Source organism: Diabrotica virgifera, chromosome 7 (genome assembly GCF_917563875.1).
Source record: "Diabrotica virgifera virgifera chromosome 7, PGI_DIABVI_V3a".
In the NCBI taxonomy this organism is placed as follows: Eukaryota; Metazoa; Arthropoda; class Insecta; order Coleoptera; family Chrysomelidae; genus Diabrotica; species Diabrotica virgifera.
Window position 1 is genome coordinate 115,774,048 of NC_065449.1, and position 27,931 is coordinate 115,801,978.

Below are 27,931 nucleotides of genomic sequence, written 5' to 3' on the forward strand. Positions count from 1 at the left end.
GGTGTTGTATATTCGCATTTTTCTTTGTTTCCCTATCTCGGTACTCCATAAAACTCCGTTCAATGATTTAATTATCGTTCTTGCTTTATTTATTCTGCTCTTAATTTCTGCATCGTCAGTACCTTCCTTGTTGAAATTAATGCCCAAATACTTATATTTATCACAGCTAGTTATTTTCTGATTATTGTCCAATATCATATAAGTTGAATCCTCACCTAGGCATAAATTATACATTCATCTGCAATCCCCATTTTTCGTATTCTTTCTTCAATTTGCGAGTCATATATTCCAAATCTTCTTTATCGTTTGCACATATTATCTGATCGTCTGCAAACTGAAGGGTGTACAGGCAGGTGTTGTAGTCGATTTGGATGCCCATTCCACTGCATTTTCTTTTCCATATTGCAAGGGCTTTGGCGATATAAATCTTAAACAGACTCGGTGATATGCAACATCCTTGTCGTAGACCTTTGTTGACTGTAAACAAATCTGTTATTTTGCTTCCTAATTTTACTGCAGATTTCATGTCACTGTATAAATTTTGGACAGCTTTTATGAGAGTAAAGTTAATGTTGGAGTTTTGCAGTACTTCCCATAGTTTCGGTATCGGTATATTGTCATAAGCTTTTTGTAAATCTATAAAAACTAGGTGTATTGGCCTATTCCGTTCTAATTTTTTTTCGATGATTTGTTTTAACGAAAGTACATTATCCGTACAGGACCTTCCAGCTCTAAACCCGCATTGTTCTTCTTCTTCGTATTCTGAATATTCTTGTTCAATCAGTTCTCTTAAAATTTTTATATATACTCTGCTTAATGTATTTGTTACTGATATTCCGCGATAATTGCTACATTTTAGTTTATTGCCCTTTTTATGAATCGATGATATATAAGCTATTTTCTAGTCACTGGGTACATTTTCGCCATTGATGTACTTTGTAAATACATATGCCAGAGATTCGAAAAGTTTTTTAGTTCCATTTTTCAGTAGATCGGCATTGATTCCACCTGGACCAGGAGATCTTCCATTTTTTAGTTGTTTAATTGCATTTTTAACTGCTACACTGTTTATGTTTATTTCTTCCCCTACAATTTGTATTTCCGTCTCTGTTGGTTGTGAGTATTCGGGCCTTTGTTCAGTTAATAAGTCCTTATAATGTTGAACCCATTTATCTGTTGGTATTAATTGTAGTTTGTCGTTGCGTGTTTCGTTATTCTTGATCTTGTTCAGAAATTTCCATGATTCACTGCATTTTCGTCCTCTTATGTGTGCTTCGATTTCTTGGCACTTTCGATCCCAGGTCTCTCTCTTACTTTGAATGATTTTATGTCTTGATTCTCTTTTCTTTTCTCTATATCTGTTGTAGTCTTCTTCATTTTTTGTGTTAAGCCATTTTTGGTATAGTATCTTTTTTTCCTTGACTAGTCTCTCTGTCTCTGAATTCCACCAGTATTTGTTACTTTTTCTAATTTCTCTGATACCAAGGGCTTCCTTTGCAGCTGCTTTTATGCTGTATACTATATTATTATAAACCTCTTCTGTTGTTAGATTATTCGGGCTTAGTATGTAATTGTCGAGTCTCGTTTGATAGAGATATTTAACACTTTCATGAAATAGGCTCTCTAAGTTATATTTCTCGTCTGTTATATTTGAAGTATTTTTGTCTGCATCCGGGATTGTTTTCGTCTTCGTTATTGTGTGTCTTATCGGGAAGAATATTTTAGCTCTTAGGAAATGATGATCTGATATGTTACATATTCCTCTGCATACTCGTATATCTTCAACTTTCAATAAGGTTTGTTGTTTTAGTATTGCGTAGTCAATTATTGATCTTAAATTTCTTGTCGGCTGTGTCCATATATACTTATGTACCTCTTTGTGGTTAAAATAGCCGTTGTTAATTCTTAACTGAAGTTGGTCGCATAAGTCTACAAGTCTTTTGCCATTGTCGTTGACTATTTCTTCACCAAAAGGTCCTATTATGTTGTTGTTTTCCATTTTTCCCGTTCGACTATTGATGTCTCCTAATATAATTATTTCTCTAGTGTCACCAATTTTCGATATCTCTTGATGTAACGTTTGAAAGAATGTTTCTTTTTCACTGACGACACTATCATTTGACACACCGTATACTGCAAAAACAGTGAGTTTATGATGCAAGATGTTTATGTTTACTCGTATGATATTTTCATTTATTGCATCCCAATCTGTTATTTTATTCTTTAATGTCTTTCTAATTAATACCGATACACCTATACTTGCATGTTTATCTTTTGTGACGCCACTGTAAAGATGAAGGTAACTGCCAATTATTTCGATACCGCTTCCTTTCTTCTTTGTTTCAGTTAGTGACACTATTTCTAACTTGTGTTTATCAATTTCGTGTACTATTTCTGTTAGTTTTCCTCTGCAACCTTGCGTATTGATAGTTCCAAAATTCATCATCCTTTTTCTATGCCGTTGTCTTTTTCCATTCTGTCCGTCCTTACTTCCGAGGCAACCATTAGGCTTTTTTGCATTTTATCGTTTTTACGTGAAATGAGGAGCAGGTCCATTGTCACAATCCCCAACCTGGAGAACCAGGAAGAATTTCTGTCGCGGTCTTCTACCCTTAGCTGATGTGATCCAGATTTCGAGCGCTGGATACTCGCTCTTCGCCCTCCCTCGTCTGCAGCACAACGCACATCCATTGTACGCCATGCCTCCAGCAGTTACGCGACCCATAAATGGATCTTCGAGGACGTGAGAGTAGGATTCGTTGGCAGAGCTGAGTTTGATTTCTCAAACTGTTTGCTGACAGTTTTTGACTAGTTTGACTGTTTGCTAGAACAAACCTAATACCGTTATAGTAAGTCAAATCTAACGTTTTTTGAGTTACGATAGTCTTCGTTGCATGGGTCGATATATACTCGTCACTACTTCTAGCCAATGAAATGCCCGCTGAAATAGGAATGGCACGTCAAGAAAATCTGATTATTTCCTATATATTTTTTCAAATTTAAAATATGGCAACAAGGGGAAAATTGCGTGCGAGTTTTATTGTTTGACTTCGACCACAGTACTCAAAATGTGAGTAAAACCAAAGTATGGAAAGAGCTTAAAATTTAGATTTAATTTGTTTCAGGAACTACCACCATCAGTTGACATAATGTTTCTTCTTTATAGAGTCATCGGGCCTGTGATGTATTACCCTTGTACCCTTTACTTTAAGGTACACCACAAGCAGTTCTGATCACTCTATAAAAAATAAAAAATAAACTTCGTTCTGTACCATTTGCTTTTTTTTCTTATACAACAGGGCGTTACAGGCCATAACGTCCGCTTATTATGCCCTAGGATATAACATGTGTGTTTATGGCAACCGTATCCAAGGTAAAATAAACAAATAAGTAATATGCAAGTGAAAAATAAATAACATTAATTCAACCTGTTACAACATAAGTAATTGCTACCGAAAAATATATGGATCAATTACACAATTCACAAGAATTATTTCCTAATACAGTTCAGAAATAGCTTCATAATTTTCCCATTATTTTCAGTTTAATAGCTATGGACTTATATCCTGAACTTAAAATATGAAACTCCCATTTGTAACACAACTAACACATCCCGCTTAATTGCCATCATAATTCTCAACACTTATGATATATGTTTGACCCGATGTTTCTGGATAACTTCTAAAGCCTTTTAATGATTAATATGTTCAACTTGAGAATTAATTAATCAACATTGCTGTGGTTTGCTTTGTTTGCACCGACACATTAAAACAAAAGATAAATAGGCATTTAAAGTTTAAAATTTTAATGATGATAATGTACTTTGAAAGTAGAGGATTCACTTTTACTGTTTCTGATATTTTTAAGAAATCTTCGAGATTCTTTTATTTAAAGTTCCTCTTAGAGACGTTGAAAATTTACGTCAGTTAAACGTAGAGTGATATGTATATAACAAAAACTTTTGTTTTATAGAATATACTAAAAGAAGAAGTCAACAACAAGAGCATACCAACAACAGCTGAGTATAGGAAGTCGAAGAACCAATCAGCGACAATCTCACACAGATTGTATAATATGTATATGTAACACACAATACACGAACACACTCTATTGTACAACAATTTAAAAAACTCAATTGGCACAACCACACCTAGGTTACAGATTGCACAAAAAACTTAAACACAAAATGACACAAAGAAACAGTGAGCATTTGATATCCTTGATGTAATAACATCAACCCTTAAACAATGTTTCGCAACCACACATTTGCTGTGGCCTATAAGATCTAGGCCAAGTACCTATGTCAATTTGTTAAAACACATACATAACCTAATAAATCTAGCTTATACAGTCTTCCCAGAATTTTTAAAATAATCATTTTGAGAACGATTTCCGGAGTGGAAATCTAAACGTCAAACATTATTTAATTAAAAATGTAATTTTCATGACACCAACAATTGTGGATCAATCAGATATAAACATAATACTTAAATTTGACATGTCACAAGAAAACAGTTTTAGAACCTTGTTAAGAACAACAAGGGTTTAGGTCGGCAAGATCATGACCGACGCTATATTTATAATAAGGCACGTACAATAGACATTACTAAAATAAAACAAATCGACATATTTATGTTCTTGTGGACCTTAGGAGGCATTTCAAAGTGTAAAATTTAAGGTCGTTATCCACTTATTGCACGCAAGAGAGATACCTCTAGGAATAATCAAAACGGTCGCAAATATCTACTAGAACAACTAGGGCTTCCAATCCCGCAACCTGAGTTCAATCTCGGTATTTGCGGGACTACGAATTTTCAATCCCGCGGGATCTCGGTATTTGCGGGATCCCGCATATTATAAATAGTCATATTTTTATATAAGGCAAAAAAAAAACAATAAATTAATCAACTAACTCCACATTTATTTAAGTACTATTGCTATTAGTATGAGATCTTCGTCTTCTTCTTTCTCATAATCCTTAGTGCCCTTCGGGGCGTCGGATTAGTATGAGATCAAAACTGTTTTTTATAAAACAGTAACAAATACTGAAAAAACAAAAATCTATCTTCTTCAAAAAAAATGCACCAACAAAATTTTAAAAATCAACCAAAAAACCCATTTTCAGCTGAAAATTAATATAGTTTACTAATTTCTCATGAGTATGAGCATAAAGTATAAGTTTATACTTACTACATTTCATATGAATAAAAATATGTTGATGTGATGAGTTTTTACTCACCGTACATAAGAGTAGATACTACCGCGTGGAGTATGTACTTCAAAATTTGGAGTATAAACTACATTCTCATTTTTATTCATACGAGCCAACATCTAAATCTAAACTGTCATCTGCCAAACTCCTGCGTATTTTTGACACAATATAGCCAGCAGCAGAAAATGCCCTTTCGGCTTCCATACATCGACGGTATTCCTTTTAAGGCTTTATATGTAAATGTAAGATATTTTCCCATTGACTCCCCAGATTCATACAGAGTCATTTATGTTTAATGGACTCGAGACTCTAAAGTGTATTAGCTCGAGATGGCGACGGGCAAAGTAAATACATTACATGCTGACGATATAGTTAACTCCAACTCCTGTTGCAATGTAAGATCAAGATCGGAACCCGATGATGGAACCTCTACATGGTTTCTCACGTGTTTCTTACTTGATCAGCCTCTTCTTCATCAGTACGTGCTCTCAGATGAATTTAAAATGCATTCCCGTTACAAAATCATTAATTTCTTTTTGAAGTAAACTTTTCGGTAAGAGATGAAAAGTTTCATCGTCGCACACGACGCTTGGTAACTACGAGGTTTTTGGAGATAAATCAGTAGTGCAGTCACATTTCTACGTCGTTGTAAAATACGGCGCAAAGACAAAGCTAATTCTGAAGCTAACCTTGAACGATATTGCCTTTTTTATGTATGAATAGAAAAAATAAAAGTTGTGACTGGCTAATTGACACCCAAGTCTATGCCATAAAACCCAAAAAACCTTGAATGATTTTTTTTCCAGTTTTTTGATAATTTTGAGCGTAGCTACAGCAGTAATGTACGCTCTTTTCAGTCCCGCAAATCCCGCGGATCCCGCGCCTGTAATCCCGCATCACGCGGGATTGGAAAATGACGCGGGATCCCGCAATACCGAGATCTCGGTATTGCGGGATTGGAAGCCCTAAGAACAACACAATAAAAGTAAAAGCAGAAGAAGAATTAACTCAACTAACTGAAGCTGGTAATTTGACAAGGCAGACGGATTCCCTAAGCCCTAAGCTCTGGGAAGACCATGAAAACGATAGAAAGACAACTTACTGGAGACACTTTGAGAAACAGACAGTCATCTCTGCACTAAAAGAAGAAGAAAAAGAGAATTTTATTTATTTCAATTCGTTAAATATGATAATTATATCAATTATTATAACAATGATATCAAGTGAAGTTTTATCCTTTTTTTTAAATTATTTTCTTTTACACTCTGCTAGACAACCAACCATCTCCTTAATTTTGTCATAGAGATTTTCACAAAAACGTTATGTTGTATCACACTTTTATATGCTTGAAAACATTAATATCTGAATAGTATCTGAAACAAACTCTTTTGAAATGAGACATTATAGGAGAATGCACAGAATATCACGGACGGATATAATGACAAATCAAGATATATTATTTTAAACAAAAGAATGAATACAAAATGTGAGATTATAAAAACTAGTAAACTTAAGAGGGTAGGCACAACATCTTGGGCTTTTTAAATGCATTCATTTTTTTCGAATCCTGAGAAAAATTTAAACGCAGAATGAAAGATTACATTACTGAGGGCCGAAAGTCCCTTAGAATAAACAAAAAGTTTCTTTTGAATGAAATATTTGAAATTAAAAATCACACTAAATTTTCTCTTTTTTTTTTCACCCCTGTAACTTATTAAAATAAGCATCATAGAAGTTTTCAGCAACTTTCAGCCCTCGGCAATAATGCAATTTATGGGGGTATCCTGTCGCCAGGGGGGGGGGGGTACAACGGCCTTCTTAATTCAGATGGACTTACCCAAGTTTTTTTATGTATTTTGACCCGTAGAACACGAATTTTTTGGGTAACAGTTGGTCCGGATGTCGATAAGATTGTTATAAACAAAGAAGTTGAGGAATTACATAACAGCGATTTCTCGCAAAACAAAATATTTTTTTGTATTTTTTGGGTCATTCTAACCAAAAAATGTTCCTACAAGTTTTTTCGTAGGATGCATAGTTTTCGAGATAAACGCGGTTGAACTTTCAAAAAATCGAAAAATTGCAATTTTTGAACAATAACGTTTGAATAAAAAATAAAATAGCAATTCTGCTTACCGCCTTTAAAAGTTTAAGTCAAATTATATCTGTTTTGAATATTTGCATTGCTAAAAATTTATTTTTTGATTGTTAAAAAAAGCTATAAACACATAGTGTTTCCCATGCCTAATACATGCGTTTTAATGCATGCTACTTGAAATAGCCCCGCTTGCACTTACCTCCTCTACGTACTCGTTCGATTTTAAATGAGAAATCATTGAAACATCACTCAAGCACTAGGTGTTTATAGCTTTGTTTTAACAATAAAATAATACATTTTTAGCAATACAAATAATTAAAACCGATATAATTTGACTTGAACTTTCAAATGTGGTAAGCAGAATTGCTATTTTATTTTTTAATCAAAAGTTTTTCGGGTTCAAAAATTCCAATTTTTCGATTTTTTGAAAGTTCAACCGCGTTTCTCTCGAAAACTATGCATTTTACGAAAAAATTTGTAGGAACATTTTTTGGTTAAAATGGCCCAAAAAATACAAAAAAATGTTTTGTTTTGCGAGAAATCGCTGTTATGTGATTCCTCAACTTCTTGGTTTATAACAATCTTATCGACATCCGGATCAACTGTTACCCAAAAAATTCGTGTTCTACAGGTCAAAATACATAAAAAAACTTGGGTAAGTCCATCTGAATACAGGAGGCCGTTGTACCCCCCCTGGCGACAGGACTAATTTTTCATTCTGAGTTTAAATTATTCAAAAAAAAATACTTATTAGTTTTCTCAGGATTCGAAAAAAATTAATGCATTTATATAGCATTGGTCAAGATCTTGCGCCTATCCCTTAAATAATTTCTACATAATGGGGTTATACAGTATAGTGAAGGGAGACGAAATATATAATATATAGTACTTAGGTTGATTATGGAAGGAAAAATACAAGGAATGAGAAGCTAGAAAGGAGCAGAAAATCCTGGCTAAGAAATCTGAGAAAATGATTTAATTTGATCGCACCAGAGATCTTTAAAAGTACGGGTAATAAAGATCACATTTAATAAAATAATACTAGAAGAAAGCGGAAGAGGAAAAATATATCAATTTATAATGGTAGATACAATACATCTTTTTAATTCAACTTTATAAATCGCATGGTATATTTTCAAATATTTCAAACACGTGTTAGTCTGGTGGAAACATCAAACAAGAAAACAAAAATGAATAATGTAGCGTGTCTTTACAGTTATTTCTGTATATTTTCATTTCTTTGTCAGTGTTACAATTTATCAACAAAGCAAATGGTTACACTAGTCTGTTTAACAGAAAGCTGTCTTACACGTCTTACAAAAATACGATTTTTTGAAGTGAAAACTTCTTTAGGGACGTTGTGCGATTTTTGGATAGGGGAAAAAGCATTGAATTCGCGACCATCATCGCGATCGTCATTGCGACCGTCATCGCTTATGCTATATATTATTTGTATGTATATTTAAATTGTATAGAAGTATTTAAATTTAAAATAAATGTAAAACCTATTTTAGGGTGGGTAAAAAGGATTTATTTCGCGACCGTCATCTCTTCGGCGAAATAAATTTTGTACGGATCTATATTATGTGTATCTATACATAAATTGTATAGAAGTATTTAAATTTAAAATAAATGTAAAACCTATTTTTGGATGGGAAAAAAGGATTTATCTCGCGACCGTCATCGAGACCGTAATCTCTTCGGCGAAATAAATTTTGTACGTATATGTATTGAAGTGAAAACTTCTTTGGGGACGTTGTGCACTTTTTGGATGGGAAAAAGTATTAAATTGGCTACCGTCATCGCGACCGGCGTCGCTTCGAAGAAATACATTTTTGAAGTGAAGTCTTCTCGAGGGTCGTTGTGCACTTTTTGGATTGGTAAAAAAGTATTAAATTAGCGACCGTCATCGCTTCGACGAAATAAATTTTTGAAGTAAAAATTCCTTAGTAAAAATTCTTTAATACGATGACGCAACTGCTGACGCGAAAGAAAATGTCTTTGAAGAATTAAGTGAATTAATAAGCAGTTTTGGAAATCGGAAAGATATATTCCTACTAACTAGGGGACTTTAATGGTCGAGTTGGAAGGAAAAAACATAGTGCAGTGATAGGAGACTACGGAGGAGATATGTTAAATGACCATTGCACACGTCTTATAGAACTGTGTCAGCAGCATTCTTTAAAAATACAAAATGGATATTTTAGACATAAAGACATCCACAAATTCACGTGGGAACAAAGAACAAGGGGGTTAAAATCTATCATTGACTACTGTATAACCAGACAACAATCACAAACAAAAATAATTGACGTCATTGTGAAACGGGGTGCAGTCTGTGGATGAGACCACCACTTACTCAAAACCGTAACCTTCATAAAATACAAACATATAACGCATAAAGAGGAAAAAACAAGACCTGAGTTTCTATCTAGACAACCTGTATATAACCTAGATAGTTTTTACAACGACTCCACAGTCTTCTTGTATAGAATAAGACTAGCAAAAAAGATGAAAAACGAACCTACAGGATCGCCTGAAGAAATGTATAACACTCTTAAAACGTATCTACACGAAGCGGCAAATGAGGCTGTAGGAGAAAAATCATTAGTAGAAACACGGAAAACTACTGATGGAACGAGGAACTAGATGATCTTATAAAACAAAAGAAAGAACTTTATAATGAATGGCTAGCCTCACAAGACCTAGAAGACAGACAAATGCACAAAAGGTACTGTTATATGGTCAAGAAGCAAGTAGCGAAAATAAAAAACGAATTCTGGGTCAGAAAATGCCATGAGATCGACAGATTATAGGCTATTGATTATGTTCAAAATCATAGAGCTAAAAGAAACTACAACGTTAACGGGATTTTATTGTCTCATATGATCAATGGACCTCTAAATTAGAAAAAACCTTGGAGTGCTACCAATTAAATGGGTGCGTTTTTGAGAAAGGGGTGAATTAGTCCCTAGGCACAGGGTGAATTAGGGTGAGTTCTATTGTAGCACTAAATGAAAACAAAAGCCTAAACGGTGGGCGCTATTTGTGTAATGGCCCAAACACGGTGGGCGGCATTTGTGTAGCCTGCCTAGACACGTTTAATTAAATAAACAAAAAAATATTTGCCATAACGCCATTTGTGTAAAACATTAAGTAGCGTTAAATAAAAATAAAAAATATCTATTCAAACAGTGTAATTATGTAGGTCATAGGCGTGATGTTTTATTCTGCTACTTTTCGGATGCACCGGTAAGCTACATTCTTCAGAGATTAAAGGGGTGGGTTTTTAAAATAACATTTATAATTAAAAGATAATTTGGGCGCCATTAATAAATCATAATAATAATACTGCAATGTGCTTATTCAAAATTAAAGAAAGTTACTTGCAATGTCGTTCCCTCTGATGTAGGTTGGTACTTACCATTGCGGTCGTAAGTTTGTCTGTAGTCCTCTCCAACAATAAGGATAAGAGGTTAAGTGTGCAAAAGAAAAAATACTAATAAAAGTTATAACATTTATACTACTTCACAACATTTTATAATATGAGAATAGAATTCCATAGTTTTTGTTTATTTTAGTAAAAAGGTAACTGCTATTTATTGATTGTTATTGAACATTGAACATTCCACATTGGAACGATATAAACACTGTTCATCTGAACGTAGTAAAATTTTTGTTTAAAAAAAATGAGTTTTTTTATCTTATTATGAAGTTGGGGAAACTTGTTCCGCGAACTTGTATTCGTTTCTTCTTAAGAACAACATAACGAAGTTATTCTTTCTAATACACTAGACAACTAGACAGAAAACATACTATTGTGGTATTCACTGTAACCAACATTTGTTTTCTCAACAAGAAAACATACTGAAAAAGGAGATCACTCCCACGAGTGCCTTCATTTTTTTCATTCCTTCATATATTAGAAGTATCAATCCAAAATAGCAAAATTTGTATGTGTTACCAAAACTGTATACCTATAAAAAAATTAACACATTTAGTCATAATGTTTACAGCGTGTTGTTGTAAAGTTAGTTGAAAGTTCAGTTTATTTGTTTTAGTATGAATATTTCAGTCTATGATGTAATTGCGCTTTAACATCTACTTATTTTCTTACAGGGACCCAGGAGAATCACCAAAGAGAAGACAATATAGAACAGTACACCAAGAAACTTTACAAGAAACGGTAAAAAGTACGTTTTTTATTTATAGTTTTTTCGAAAATAAGGTTATCAATTTTTTTTTATTCCACTTCATCGTTCCATCTTTTCTCAAAAAATACTCTTTTAAACCCTGTGTTGTTCTTTGATTTTACCACATGACCTAAACTCTTTCTGAGTAAAGATTAAAGAGTGGAGATGTACTGCATCCTTTTATTAATCTTTTATTTGGAAACGATAGCTTATTACCAACACGAATATAGACTTTTTTATACTCAACTTTAAGTTCCTAATAGAATAAGCCGGAAATTGCTATTCCACTATGAGATATTGTGAAAACATTTTATGGTAGAAATTGGTTTTATATTTAATTTTATAGCTTGATTCCGTAAACTTGACATATTTTTATTCAACTTTGAGTACCAAGCAATCCAGCTCGTTTTTACTTTATTTTTTAGAAATATTTTGCCTCGTAAGTATCTGACATAACAATGACTATGTTTAGCTTTATAATTTATAGAAACCAACATTTATTGTTGATTACAAAAAAAAATCCATTTTTAAAACCTTTGGTTTGGACATTGTTAATTAAAAAATTAAATTTAATATTACTTGCAGGATCCAGCGTGACAACATACTCTCTAACAAAAACGTTTGAAACTGCAGACTCGTTATCGGAAAATTCCAACGAAAATCCAGTTGCCAAAACAGAACAATCAACTGTAAATGGTAAGCGATAAAATTTTCGTTTAAAGAATTTAACCGTTAAAAACAATTGTGTTTGGCACGTGTTCAAAATTGCAAAAAATTTAATTTTTGAGTTAATCTGATACGCTGCATTGATAGGTTGCATTGTTTTATGGTCATTTGCTTGAGGATACTCTAAAATTGATTTGTTTTGTAATTTCGGAAATATGGTTCATTCCACCAACATACGCCTGTTTGGGATTATAGCGACAACGAATATTTCAGTGTGCAACATAAGAAGTACGAAAATAAATGGCTCTAATAATTATTCCATTAAGCAGCAATGAAATTTGCAATTTATTTTTGTTCTTCATATTTTGCACAATAAAATATTCGTTGTCGAAATAATCCAACACAGGCGTATATTCGTGGAATAGGGTATAAAAACGGATTTATTATTACATAGCAAAAAAAATGTTTTCGAAAAATTCGCCAAATCGATGGAATGCCAAATGTAATTATAGCCCAGTAAATGACCGTTACGAAGTGTAATCTTCAGGGGCAACTCCAAATTGCATGAAAATTTGGATTTAGGTTCTACTTACCCTCCACTTTAAAGTTGAATTTGTGTCGTTGGTTTCTTTTACTTGGGGGGTGACTGTCACTCCTTCTCGGGGGTGAAAAAACGCGTCTTTAAAATAAGCCCGGAAATGGATAAATTGATTGATTATAAGCAACTTACAATAACAAAGTACAAAAATGAAAGTATTTAAAGCAATATATAGACCCATACTCACCTTCGGTTGCGAATTGTGGACATTAACAGAGAGGCAGAAGAGCAGAATACAAGCGACCGAAATGAAGTACCTAAGAAGAGCAAGAGGAGTCACAAGACTTGACAGGGTAAGAAATGAGCTGATAAGAGAGGATCTGGAGGTGGAGTCAATATTAGAATTCATTGAAAAAAGATAAATCAGCTGGTGGGGACATTTACAAAGACTAGACGATAGAAGACCGGTAAAAATGATTTGGGAAGCGAGAGTAAATATCAAGAGGAAGAGAGGAAGACCAAGAGAAACATGGGACCAAGCTATTGGAAAAGTTCTACAAAAGAGAGACAAATCCTGGAAAGAAGCAAAAGTCTTGGCACAAAATAGAAGTCAGTGACGTAAATTTGTACACAATATCTAAGTTATTGTTGTAATCCCGACACCAATATCGTAGAAGGGAATTTGATTATATTGTATACAGGGTGAGGCAGATAACTGGCCTATTAGAAATATCTCGAGAACTAAAGGCAACAGAATCATGAAAATTGGAATATAGGGGTTTTGAAGGATGATCTATTAAGTGAAAATATTTTCATCTCTTTGCAACTACCGGTTATACCGGAAGTTGCTTACAACTTCGTTTTTAAATGGGACACCCTGTATATTTTTACATTTTTGGATTCTTCTCAATATCTTCTTTGTTAAAATATGAGATTTTGTAATATTATACAGGTATTTTAAAAGATATTTACGTTTTTTATTAATTTCGTAGCAATATTCACACCCTGTAGAATTGTAATAGTTTGACATTAAAAACTCTGCTTACGTTCAACTGATTCTTAATATAGTCTACTATTGTTAAGAATCATTAGTATAGCTAAGTTTTTAATTTTAGTATACAGGGTTGGTCGAAACTCGGAATGAGAATTTTCTGAGTTTTCTTAAATAGAACACCCTGTATTTTAGTATTGTAATGAAATGATATTTTATGGTACTTTTTTATTTCTTAAGCATTCCCTATACCTAAATGCTTTAATTTGTGCTTAATTGTTAGTCGCACCAACAATTTTAACTACGTAGGTATTTTGATAGCTAAACCATTATTGGTAATTTTAAGGATCAGTCTGGATTAATATGTATTTATTTCTGAAAAATTATTTGTGATTGAATATTTTCACGGCCAACCTAATAAAATTTTACGTATTTTTTGTTGCAATTAATGTTTAGTTTGAATCACCAATAACTCACAAATTAAAGCAGTTAGGTATAGGGAATACTTATAAAATAAAAAAGTACTATGAAATATCATTTCATTACAATACTAAAATACAGGGTATTATATTTAAGAAAACTCAGAAAATATTCATTTTGAGTTTCGACCAACCCTGTATACTAAAATTTCAAAATTAGCTATACTACTGATTCTTAACAATAATAGACTATATTAAAAATCACTTGAACGTAAGCAGAGTTTTAATGTCAAATTATTACAATTCTACAGGGTGTGAATATTGCTACGAAATTAATAAAAAACGTAAATATCTTTTAAAATACCCTGTATAATATTACAAAATCTCATATTTTAAGAAAGAAGATGTTGAGGAGAATCCAAAAATGTAAAAATATACAGGGTGTCCCATTTAAAAAAACCAAGTTATAAGCAACTTCCGGTATAACCGGAAGTTGCAAAGAGATGAAAATATTTTCATTTAATAGATCATCCCTCAAAACCCCTTTACTCCAATTCTTATGATTCCGTTGCTTTTAGTTCTCGAGATATTTCTAATAGGCCAGTTATCTGCCTCACCCTATATATAAGCAACTTTCGTTGTATAGAGATTTTTTGGGAGTCAATACTTTTCGAGTTATTTGCGATTGAAAATGTTTAATTTTCGACAAAAAAAACTACGTTTACCAAAAGTAAATATTTTTTCAAAAAAAATATTCTTAGCAAAGGTGTAGCTTATAAAAAGAGGAAAAAATGGAGTATAAGTAATGTCTATAAACCGAGTAAAAGCAAAGTTGTAGCTCATGAAAATTACGTTCTTATCGTCTAATTCCAAATCGAATATTTCAACGTGAAATCACCGAAAAATTAAGCAATTTTCGAGAAAATCTTATTAACATTTTTTAAAGTGTTTAAAAAAATATTTTCATTTTTTGCAAAAGTTTCTAGCATCAAAAATAAACGAGTTCGCTGAAAAAAATATTGGCCTCTTTTTTTTGTAAAAAAAAATCGTTAAAATCTCCCTGTATTTAGCACCCTACATATTAGGCTATTGATTATGTACTATAGAAAGGAACTACAACGTTAACGGGGTTTTATTATTTCATATGGTCAATGAATCTCTCTATATGAAAAAACCTCGGAGTCCTACCATTTAAAGGGGTGCGTTTTTGAGAAATGGGTGAATTAGTCCCTGGGCACAGGTTACATTAGGGTGAGTTCTATGCACTTTTGGTACAAACACGTCTACATAAAAATTGTTCCTGGTTAAATTTCCTATCTAAATATAACTTTTTAAAGTCAAAGATACTTTTTTTTACAAAAATATATTCAAAAGAAAAAGCACAAAGAAACCCAAAAGAAAGAAATTTTGTTTTTTGTCCCATAACTTTTGTCCACGGGGATATAGGTATAGACATTGCTTCACAGAAAAAAAACTTACATATTTTCTCTTTTAAATGATGTTTGGTAAAGGTCATTAGGATTTACAGTTTTCGAAATATGATTTTTCAAAGTTCGCCACTCACAGCAATTTTGGGCAATTTTCCTTGTTATTTCGCAAATATTGTTCTGTAACTTTTTTCTACGTAACTTTAGGTATATGCAATGGTACATGTAAGAGGAATAGAAATCAATTACCTTTAAAATGGTCTACTGTATAATGTTGTACGACTTCTTTTAAAGAGGTTATCTTTTTCAAGACTTTTAACGAGTTTTTATATTTTTGCGATTATTTTTTAAATTTCCCATTATAACTTTTTTTTTATGGTATATATTATACAATAAAAAAGAAAGATTATTCTGTTTACTTTAAAATGGTGTATTAAAAAAAATTCTAGGGTTATTTTTGAACAAGATATGCTTTTTCAAATTGTAATAAGTACTTGCAACGATTTTTGATTTAAGGATTATTTTTTAAATTCCCCATTATAACTTTTTTATATGATTGTGTGTTATGATTGAATCTTATTTTTTATAGGTAATACTTTTGATCCACTTGACTCGGCCGGGCAAACTTGAAAGTATGGATTAATTCCAATATTTACTGTCAAAGCTCCTGCACCACAAGCTTTGCTTGAAAAAATAGCATGTAAATGTACCAAAGGATGTACAAAAAACTGCGGATGTAGGAAGATAGGAATTAGTTGTTCAATATTCTGCAAAGGGTGCATGTGGATGGGTACTAATTGTGGGAACTCTAAGATAACTGAGGTGTCAGAGGAAGATATTGAAGCTAATGCTAACGAAGAGATGGACTTTGATTTTGAAATTTTTTTAAATGTCAACGTTTAAATAATTTTAACTAAAGTGATGTTTTTTAAGACTAATGTTTTTGAAATTTTTGTAAAAGAAATATTTTAAATAATACAGGTAAAAAAATATCAAAGAGTCACTCGGTTTCCATTATGTATTTAAATATAGATGATACACCATTTTAAAGAACAGAAAGTAAGCCCTCTTTGTTGCGCAATATATAGATAGTATATTCATGTACAAGAAAAAAAGTTATAATGAGAAATTTTAAAAATAATCGTAAAAAATGTAAAAAATAATATTTTTTTTATATTAGGTATTATATAGTATATAATATATTATATAATAATTTTGTTTTATTTTTATATTATATTATAAAAAATCGTTAAAAGTATAAAACCTTGAAAAACCACAATCCCTTTAAAAAAAGTCGTACAACGTTATACAGTAGACCATTTTAAAGGTAATTGATTTCTATTCCTATTACGTGTACCATTGCATATACCTAAAGTTACGTAGAAAAAAGTTACAGAACAATATTTGCGAAATAACAAGGAAAATTGCCCAAAATTGCTGTGAGTGGCGAACTTTGAAAAATCATATTTCGAAAACTGTAAATCCTAATGACCTCTACCAAACATCATTTTAAAGAGAAAATATGTAAGTTTTCTTTCTGTGAAGCAATGTCTATACCTATATCCCCGTGGACAAAAGTTAAGGGACAAAAAACAAAATTTCTTTCTTTTGGGTTTCTTTTTGCTTTTTCTTTTGAATATATTTTTGTAAAAAAAAGTATCTTTGGCTTTAAAAAGTTATATTTAGATAGGAAATTTAACCAGGAACAATTTTTATGTAGACGTATTTGTATCAAAAGTGCATAGAACTCACCCTAATGTAACCTGTGCCCAGTGACTAATTCAGCCATTTCTCAAAAACGCACCCCTTTAAATGGTAGCACTCCGCGGTTTTTTCATATATAGATGTCCATTGACCATATCAAATAATAAAACCCCGTTAACGTTGTAGTTCCTTTTAGCTATTTTATTTTGAATATAATCAATAGCCTATATAATTAATTGTTACTACTTAACCATTTACTTTAAATGTATGTGTATTGTTTTGTATAATCTGTAGGTTTGACCGATTTAAGGTGCTTATTTTTGAAAAAATTTGGTTTTATACTAAATTTTTTTTAGATTTTGGAAAAATTCCCTTTTTTCAAAATAACTTAAAAAGTATTAGTGATACGAAAAATCTCAAGGAATAAAAAAATGTAGGTTTTGCTGTTATCAATGTGATAGTTTTATTTTGTTTTTCTGTAAGACAAAATTGGTTAAGCTATGGCTGTTCAAAATTTGCATACACCCGTGATTAATGACTCGTTCAAGCCGTTTTAACCAAAACCCTTTCAAAAATAAGCACATAAACCGGTGAAACTGATAGATCATATAAAAAATAGATAAGTGTAGTAAATTCGGCAACGAATAATTTCATTTGGGCAGCTAAACACGGGGAGCTTTTCATGATTTTTTTTATCAAAAAAAGGGGCCCTACTTTATTTTGAGCGTAATTCGCTTATTTTTAATGATAGAAACTTTTATAAACAATTAAAATAAAGCTTTTTGTAAACAGTTTAAATGGATTTTTCCCGAAGAGTGCTTCATTTTTGTTTATTTCACGTTAAAATATTGGATTTGGAATTTGACGAACAAAAACGTGTTTTTCATGAGCTACAACTTTGCTTTTGCTGGATCTATAGACTTCACGAATACACAACTCTTTTATTTTTTTTTCTAAGCTAAATTTTTGCTGACATTATTTTTTTCGATGAAATATTTACTTTTTGATTTATTTACGAAAAACCGTCTGAAACGTAGTGTTTTTTGTTAAAAAATAAATAATTTCAATCGCAAATAATTCGAAAAGTATTGACTAACATAAAAAAACTCTATTATACGAAAGTTGCTCATAATTATTAGTCAATTTATCCATTTCCAGGCTTTTCTTGAACGTATGTTTTTTCACCCGCGAGAACTGTCCTCCTCCAAGTAAAAGTAACCAACGGCACAAATTTTACTTTGACGTGGAGGGTAAGTAGAACCTAAACCCAAATTTTTATGCAGTTCGAAATTGCCCCTGAAAATTACACCGTATTTCGCGTCCATTTACTGGGCTATTATTGTATAAACAATACTTGCGAAAATAATCCTTGTTTAGGATAATGTCATGCAAAAACAAAAAGTAGAATCCAATTTCATTAAAAACATTTTATTTTCAAAATTTGTGCTCTTCATCGGTTTTATTCTTCAATTTTCGGAAAAAAATCTAAGCTTTAATAAATATACAGTAAAAACGAATTATCAATTGTGTCAACATTCATTACACGATATTATTATATTTTCTCTTTGATTGTTTTACCTTTATTTACTTTTAGTTCAGTTAAAATAATTTGATTCAGTCATTCGGATTCTCTGAAAACAATATAAAATAATTCATTAATAAAACTAATGCGGATAACATAACGACGCCTATCTACAAAGTTGAATATTTCTTAGATTATTTCATTCATAGGAGATTCTGACCAATAGAAAGCTACAGAAATCTAAATTAAATTGATAATTTTTGATAATTTCCCGTCGTCAAGTATATTACGTCAGATGCCCTTCGTTGCTATGAAAAAATACATTCAGTGAGATTAATGACAATTAATGTTTAAAAAATTATAAAAGTAAAGACTTTCAACCGTAAAATATTTATAACAACTGTGTGTTTAATTGTACTAATTTGTATTTACATGAATAAATTACAATAAAATTTTGGTTTTTAACAGTTTTATTCATGAAATAATCGCAACAAATTGCACTCGATCTCTAAAATTAATATAGAATTTTTGCCCTCGTGAGACTTTGACATAATTTCACTCGCCTTCTGCTCGTGAAATTAAAACTGTCAAAGTGTCACTCGGGAGAAATGCAATAATTTTAGAGCTCTTGTGCAATTACTACTGACTATTTCACTAGACTATGTTAAACTGATAAAACGTCATAGCAACGCCAAGTTTCCTACTGACAAAACTTCTTCCTGTCCGTGATTTATCAGCGACCAAATTATGACAGATCCGTCACGAAGAGGTCTGGTAATTTTATTGTTGTCAATTTGACAAACGTCATTAAGGCGTAATCAATTTTGGAGAGATATAATGAACCCAGACGAAAAATCAAGATTTTGATGCCAGTCAGGTGAAGAAATCAAAAAATTGGTTTCGGAAAATGTCCCATTGAATACGCAGAGGTCCAGAAGCTCTATTTGTACCCAATTTTCGGAGTTCCTACGGGTGATAAATTTTACGCTTGAAAGATGTACCATAACGAAACTAGCACAAATTCTCGAGGATTATACCCTTAACATGAAAAAAGGCAATGGCGAAGACTCTAAAGTCGTCTGTAAAGTCAATGTGGAATAGCTACAGCAAAAATGATACAAGAAAAATATTTTACGGAGTACGGCATAAAAATCGACCCTTTCACAGGCATATCTTTCAAATGTGCAAGATTGTCCAGAGATACCAAGCGAAGGCAGCTTCAAAGTGTTCAAAAAAGAAAACTCAGTTCAAAAGCATTATCCACCGAATAACTATTAAAAATCAGTCAAAGCTACGACGAGGAAACCCCCGATGGAGCACAAAAAAGTGTTTTCACCTTTGCTCATTTGAACTTGCTTGGAGAGGCAATGAGGCCGTACAATGAACAGTAAAAGTATACTTGAAATAATCAAAATTTAGTAAAAATACATTCAAAAAGTACATAATTATGCATATTTTTGTGATTAATGTTTATTAATCTCAAAATGTACAGTCAGAAGCTATAGAATCAAATTAGTTTAGCTGCCTTTAACTACCTTTGCATTGCTGGAAGTTAAAGGCAGCTTGCAGTTTAAATACAAAAATGTGAAATGACGCATATTACATGATTCTGGCGATTGTTGCGTATGTATGGGCGGTTGTACATAAGTACTAGGATTTTGAATATTGTACTTAAAAAGGAAAATGTTTTAAAAAAAAAATAATGTTAGATTTGTAATTAGCGAACTTCGACTACCAAATTGACAAAAAAATTGCGTTTTGATTGATATTTTCAACTTCTTTCCGACATGTTGGATCCGCCATTTTGTTTTTCAAAAAAGATAATGTCAGATTCGTAATCAGTGATGCCTTCAGTACGAAAGTAATTCCGAAGTTTATGAACAATATACGCTTTTAAAGGTTCATGACCACCTTTTCGGCATTTGGAACCATAGTGTGACGTGGAAGCTCACATGTCTGGTTATCTTTGCCGGCATTTCATGTCTCATTGTCAATTAAAACATGTCCTAAGTAGGTACAACTCTTATAGTCTGTTCTTGCAACGTGCCCTGCCCAATTTAATTAAAACATTGTTATTTTTCCATAGCCTCTTCGAACTATAGTTCCTTTGAAACGATGCAGTTTGCTCAATACCTTCTCCATTAACAGCAATATTAAGATTCCACTAGAATCATTATTATGTGCGTCTTGTTCATGTTAACCTTTATTCCGACCTCCAAGGAAGCGTGATACACTTTTTCCAACATCATTATTGCATCATCCATATGATGGGCTAAAAGCTGATGTCATCTGTGAATCTCAAATGACTGAGCTTTTCTCCGCTCCAGTTCTGCCTTCTTACATGTATGTTCTAAAAGCGTCATGAATAGCTTTGGAGAGATGGTGTCTCCTTGCCGTACTCCTCGCTGTATACAGAATATATTTGTTTCTTGTATACATAGTATGTTACGCCCGCCGTGGCATTTTGGTAGATATATATGATTATGTTAGTGTAGCTATGGTCTATTTGGCATTCTGTCAATGCTTTTAACATTTTATGCTGGCTTACAGTATCAAACGTTTCTTGTAATCCACGACTATCAGTTCAAATGGTTTGTTGTATTATGCAGACTTCTCTATTAGGTTCTTTATCACTAGTAAGTGGTAGTTAGTGCTATATCCCGATCTAAATCCAGCTTGTTATCTACGGCAATAAAAAGCTAACTTAGTCTCCAGTCTTTTATTGATAATTTTTGTGAAAAGTTTATATACAGTTACATTGTTCCATTTAGAAAGGGTTTTTCCTTGATAGATGCATTCGATAAAAAGTTTGTCCAAAGCCTAGATAATTTTATTTTCACCTAGTTTGATCGGCTCTTAAGTGTCGTTTTGACTTCGTATGGTGTTATTTCTGATATTAATTCTGATTCCTGGTTTGTGATTTTGGGCAGGGGCTGATTGCCTTTCATTGGTGTTATTATACATTTCACGATAGAAGGATTCGGCAACCTCGAGGATTTCGGTTCTATCCGTAGTAATGTTTTCATCTTTGTTTCTTATTTTGTACGTACTCAAAACTTTTAAACTTTTGTTTGCTTGAGTTATTTTAGTTATTTCCATTTGAAATCATTACATGTATATAAATCAGTTATTACTAAATTATGTCACAATGAACTTAAAATTATATAATTTTTTTACCATCAAATAGGCTGTTATACTTTTTGAGATGATCGAGTTTGCTTTTGTCAATAAAATTACACATCAACAAAAATATAGTACTAAACAAACAGTAGTAAGGTGTGCCCAGAAACACCAATCTGTTCCGCTACCATCATCATATTTTCGAATCATATATCCACACTTTTTATTGCTCATAACCGTGTCTTCCGTTTGGGGCTGTGTCGTCGTCATCGTCGCCGTAGTTTCTTTCTTCCGCGCCTCTATTTAGTTTACTCAGTTAATAGATAGTCTTCGGGTCGTTGTTAGATGACACGTTTGGTAGTTTAGTAATATAGAACAACGCCGGGACGTTTGTGGTACAGAATTTATTGTCATAACAAAGTGGATAAGAGTTTAAAGGGTGACTATATTCGAAAGTATTTAAACATTTAGATGTTAATGTAAAATTGAGATAACAAAGAAATCTGCTATCGTTTGGTATAACTTTAATTTTTAAATGACAAATATTTTTCAAGTCATGCATGTGTGATTTCTTAATTCTCAGGAGCAAATTAAATAAGTGCTTGATTAATTTTTTTACGTTAGAAAGTATATTAGAAGAAAGGCTATTTATTACTTTCTTAAATTAACAAGCTGACCCACTGGCATTTTAAAACCTTTTGGTTCATTTTCGCCTTTTTTAACTCTTTTTAATTTGGTCACTACAAAATAAACATTTTATTTGACTTTTTTTCGTCGTTTTTAAAAGATATTTTAGTCAAATACTATGCTTATATGGGAGTAAGCCACAATTGATTGTAAGGAAAATTACATTTTTCAATTACATTTTCAATTTTCACTCCGGAATTCGTTTTCAAAAAAATATTATTTTAAATTAGTTAGCTGTTATAACCAATAATTGTTTGTAGCTCACTAATTTAAAATATTTTTTTTAAACGATTTCCGGAGTGCAAATCGAAGTGTCAAATAACAATTATAAAATGTAATTTTCATTACAGTCAATTGTGGCTTAATCCCATATAAACACAATATATATTTGACTTTGACATGCCACAAGAAAACATTTCCATTCTTCTACACTACATTTCAAATGACAGCTTATTTTTGTGTTATTGCTTCAGTGTTCAGTTTCTAAGTTCATATTGTACAATCGAAAACACGTAACATCTCAGAACTCTTAAGCCTTGTTCATATAGGGCGGTTTGCCAACGTCGACGTCGCGGTTTACCTGTTTTCCCCTGTTTTCTTGTTGACTTCAAAGGCGGCATTAGGATGAGATCAAGTAAAACAGGGGGAAAAGAGATAAATCGCGGCGCCGACCTTGGCAAACCGCCTGCATATAAACAAGCCCTTACTCCCACTTCTAATCTAAGGTTTTATTGCAGAGAATTGTTTTCATTTTTGCAAACGCATTCCTTGCTATTTTTATCCTGGCCCTTATTCCTATCGTTTGATCATTATTTTCTGAAATCCAGTTTCCCAGATATTTTTATTTTCTTTTATGAACCCTTTATATGAGTACATCTCCCAAATGTATGTTTGTTTGTATATTTGTTTTCTTTGTTATTATTTTATATTTAGTCCTTTTTATGTTCATTTTTAGTCCATATTTTTCATAGAACCTGTTTTTCTTATTGCACGAACTTATACTTGAATCACGGTGTCATCTGCATATCTTATGATGTTAATAATTTTTCTGTAATTATTATTCCTTCACTTTCAGAAAGTAATACCTACTTTTTCAAAAATGGATTCATTATATAACTGAATAGTAATAGATAGAGATATAATACGTCCCTGCCTAACTCCTTCTCTGATTTAAATTTTTGAACTGGGTTCGTTATCTATTACAATTTGTGCTCTTTGATTTAGTTAAAGTAAGGTTTGATATTATTCTTAAGTCTCTTTTGTCTATGTTTTTTGTCTTTAGAATTTGAACTAATTTTTTGTCTTACTTTAAATTAAGTATTTTAAATTTGATATCTTACTGATAAATAAATAAACACACCCATAATGTTTACATACCGCCTTTTCCGTTTTTTTTTTCTGATTGATACTCATATATTATTTACCCTCCCAGTCTCTTTGCATTGGTACTTTGTACTTTACCAGTACCTCTTACTATCGCTTCCTTTATTATGTTTATTAACAACATTTTACCTAATTCTTGATATTCTTGATTTCTGTATTCTTGATATTCTAAATATCTACTACGTTGGATTCTTGTTTTTCAATATAGTCCTCTCTTTCGGATTACAATATTTGATCTACCCCCTCTGTGGCTCAGTGGTAAGAGCGCCTACCTTTGGACCCAAAGGTCGTCAGTTCGAATTTAACTTGGGTATAGAATTTTTCATTTATTAAAAATTAATATGTAAGTGAAAATAATTTATATCCTTCTGCGATCGCTACTCACAGGAGGGACCGCAGACGTTCGGATACAATTATCGTCCCTTTGCAAAGACAATGACGTCGACTTTGCTAAGTAATAAGACACTTACTCAACACACTCCACATTACACTAGGTATCTAATTGAAAAATCTACTGTACCATGCCAATGGCTACTAGTTGTCGATGCATTAAGCTAGATAAAAAAAATAAGTCATATATATTTTTCTTCCCTTTAATTTTTCATCAAATTGGTTTTAGTTTCTTTCCTTCCCGTTCCATATTAGCCTTTTTACGTTAAAGCTTGTTTTATTGTAAAATTCTTCTTTTTAAAAATATTGCCTTTTAGTCGATTGTGTAACAAACATTTTTAATATTCTAGAGACAACTTTTGCTCTATATAAATATTATTGAGCCCCATATTATTGAGCTTAGAATATTATCTGTTTTGTTACACTGCGAATGTCATATTATCTACCAACAAAGTGTATCAAACTCTTTTTATTAGTTTAGTCAATTAATATTAAAACAAAATTACTTCAAATTTATTAATTTGTTTTGAATTTTTAATTTTAAAATATAGTCTTCATCACAACAGGTCACAAATTAAACTTTTATCTATTTTTGTTGTGGTGTTGTATGAAATTTTAAGGTATGAAATTGCCTTGGTTAGAGTGTTTAAAGGAATTGGGAACCCTTCCTCGAAGTGAAAAGGTAAAAAAGAAAGACAAACATAAAAGGATTTGGACTAGGGTATTTAGACCTTTTCGAAGCAGGAGATATCGTAAGTGTATCGATTTAATAATTTTAATATCAGTGATAGCACTTTAATCTACTACTATAATTTGTAAATGTATAAATGTATACAGGGGTAGGCATTAGTCAGTAAAAAAAATTTGAAAAAAAAACAAATTTACTTTTTTTGTTTCCTTATAAATAAAAGTATATATTCATTATTCATCTCAGTACACTTGAAATAACCTTTTTAATGATGCGAGCCAGCATCGCGAGATCTTCATTGATATTAGACTAGAGCCGGTAAAGGTGAAATTTGCTAATCATTTTAGGCCCGATAAGAGCCTATAACTTAAATATGTAGTAGAAGCTAAAAGAAAACGTATGAACACTTAGTCGGAGAGATAGAAGCGGATTTTGTGCGTGATAAGTAATATGGAAAAACTATAAGGGGATATGTTGAATTAGTTGTGTACATGACTTTCACCAACAACCGGAAACCAGAGTGGGGGGCCAAGGTAGTTATAAGGGATCAAAGTCGCGGTTTTTATTATTTTATTTGTGACGCTCATGATTGAGATAGTGCACCAAAATTTGGGAATAAGTAGGTCATGACGTAACTAAGTCAAATCTCTAGGGGCGGAGTGCTGCATGGCCGACAATGGGGTGGGGGTAGGGGTCAATATAAAAAATATAAAGGGTTTTTTGCGACGTTCGTGATTGAGATAGTGGACCAAAATTTGGGAATAAGTAGACCATGACATTACTAAGTAAAATCCCCAGAGCCGGAAACCAGAGTGGGGGACGAGGGTAGTTATAAGGGGTCAAAGTCGCCGTTTTTATTATTTTTTTTTGTGAGGCTCATGATCGAGATAGTGCACCAAAATTTGGGAATAAGTAGGTCATGACGTAACTAAGTAAAATCTCCAGGGGTGGCACGCTGCGTGGCCGACAAAGGGATGGGGCGGGGTGAATACAAAAATATAAGGGGTTTTTTGCGACGTTCGTGATTGAGAGAGTGCACCAAAATTTGGGAATATATAGAGCATAACATAACTAAGTAAAATCCTCAGAGCCGAAAAACCGAGGTGGGGGACGAGGGTAGTTATAAGGGGTCAAAGTCGCCGTTTTTATTATTTTATTTGTGACGCTCATAATCTCCAGGGGTGGAACGATGCGTGGCCGATAAAGGGGTGGGGGTAGATGTGAATATAAAAAATATAAGGGGTTTTTTTGCGACGTTCTAGATTCAGATAGTGCACCAAAAATTTGGGAATAAGTACACCATGACTTAGCTACGTAAAATCCCCAGAGCCGGAAACCAGAGTTGGGGATGAGCGAAGTCTTAAGGGGTCAAAGTCGCAGTGTGTATTATTTTTTTGTGACCTGGCACAACATTTGTCCCCCACGCAGAGTTCCGCCCTTGGAGATTTTACTTAGTAATGTCATGATCTACTTATTCCCAAATTTTAGTGCACTATCTCGATCACGAACGGCAAAAAAAACCCCATATATTTTTATACTCAGCCTTGCCTACCCCAAGCAGCGTTTGTACCCCAAACAGCGTTCCGCCGCTGAGATTTTAATTAGTTATGTCATGACCTACTTACTCCCAAATTTTGGTGCACTATCTCCATCATGAGCGCCCCAAAAAAATAATAAAAACCGCGAATATTACCCCTTATAACTACCCTCGTCCGCCACTCTGGTTTCCGCCTCTGGGAATATTACTTAGTTATGTAATGGTCTACTTATTCCCAAATTTTGGTGCACTATCTCAATCACGAACGTCGCAAAAAACCCCTTACATTTTTTTAAGTTCACCCCTGCCCCACCCCTTTGTCGGCCACACAGCGTTCCACTCCTGGAGATTTTAGTTAGTTACGTCATGATCTACTCATTCCCAAATTTTGCTGCACTATCTCGATCATGAGCGTCACAAAAAAAATAATAAAAAACGGGATTTTGTCCCCTTGTAACTACCTTCCTCCCACACTCTGGTTTCCGGCTCTGGGGATTTCAATTATTTATGTCATGGTCTACCTATACCCAAATTTTGGTGCACTATCTCAATCACGAACGTCGCAAAAAGCCCCTTATATTTTTTATATTCACCCCTACCCCCACCCCTTTGTCGGCCACACAGTGTTGCGCCCCTAGAGATTCTACTTAGGTACGTCATGACCTACTTATTCCCAAATTTTGGTGCACTATGTCGATCATGAGCTTCATAAAAAAAATAATAAAAACCGCGACTTTGACTCCTTATAACTACCCTCGGCCCCCACTCTGGTTTCCGGCCGTTGGTGAAAGTCATGCACACAACTAATTCAACATATCCACGTATAGTTTTTCCATATTACTTATCACGCACAAAATCCGCTCCCAGCTCTTAGACTAACTGTGCCGTCACTTTTTAGTGGCACATGCGTCGACAGTGGAGCATCAAATTTTCCACTTATTTCCACGTGATAAATAAATTAAAAGGTACCCTCCCTCACTACCAGAATTCAATTTTTTTCATGTTTTTAAGTTATATGTGATCAAAAAATAAGCTCAGCGTAACTTTAATCCACCACCCCTTTCCCCCTTCTCCCACCATCAAAACTTCATTTTTGGTTTTTATTTTTTTTTAGGTGGGATGCAATTTTAAAATTTCAAAAATTCACACGCATAGTTGAGGCTTTTACAGAATATGTCTATTTTTAATAGACCCGTAGGTCGACTTTACATAACCTCAAAAAAAAATCTTTTTTTTGGAAAAAAGCGTATAAGTTTTTTTTTGGATGGCTGCAGGTCTAATTTTTTTTAATCTTGTGTATTTTATCAAACACTATTATTCTAATTTTTTCAGATTTTTCCATAAGGTTCGCCCCGT

At 32.8% G+C, this 27,931-nt stretch overlaps 1 protein-coding gene across 10 annotated transcripts in view; it reads left to right on the forward strand.

Annotated features, from left to right (window-relative positions):
- LOC114328625 (uncharacterized) overlaps positions 1-27,931 on the forward strand; it is an 895,031-nt gene that overhangs the window by 385,344 nt on the left and 481,756 nt on the right. For 9 of the 10 annotated variants that reach the window (XM_050655804.1, XM_028277517.2, XM_028277519.2 and 6 more), the window contains 2 exons: positions 11,430-11,503; positions 12,089-12,199. In XM_050655804.1, coding sequence (XP_050511761.1) covers positions 11,430-11,503; positions 12,089-12,199 — 185 coding nt within the window. Of the gene's footprint in view, positions 1-11,429; positions 11,504-12,088; positions 12,200-22,279; positions 22,330-24,970; positions 25,103-27,931 lie in introns of those variants that run through there. The other variant, XM_050655806.1, reaches the window with a different exon arrangement.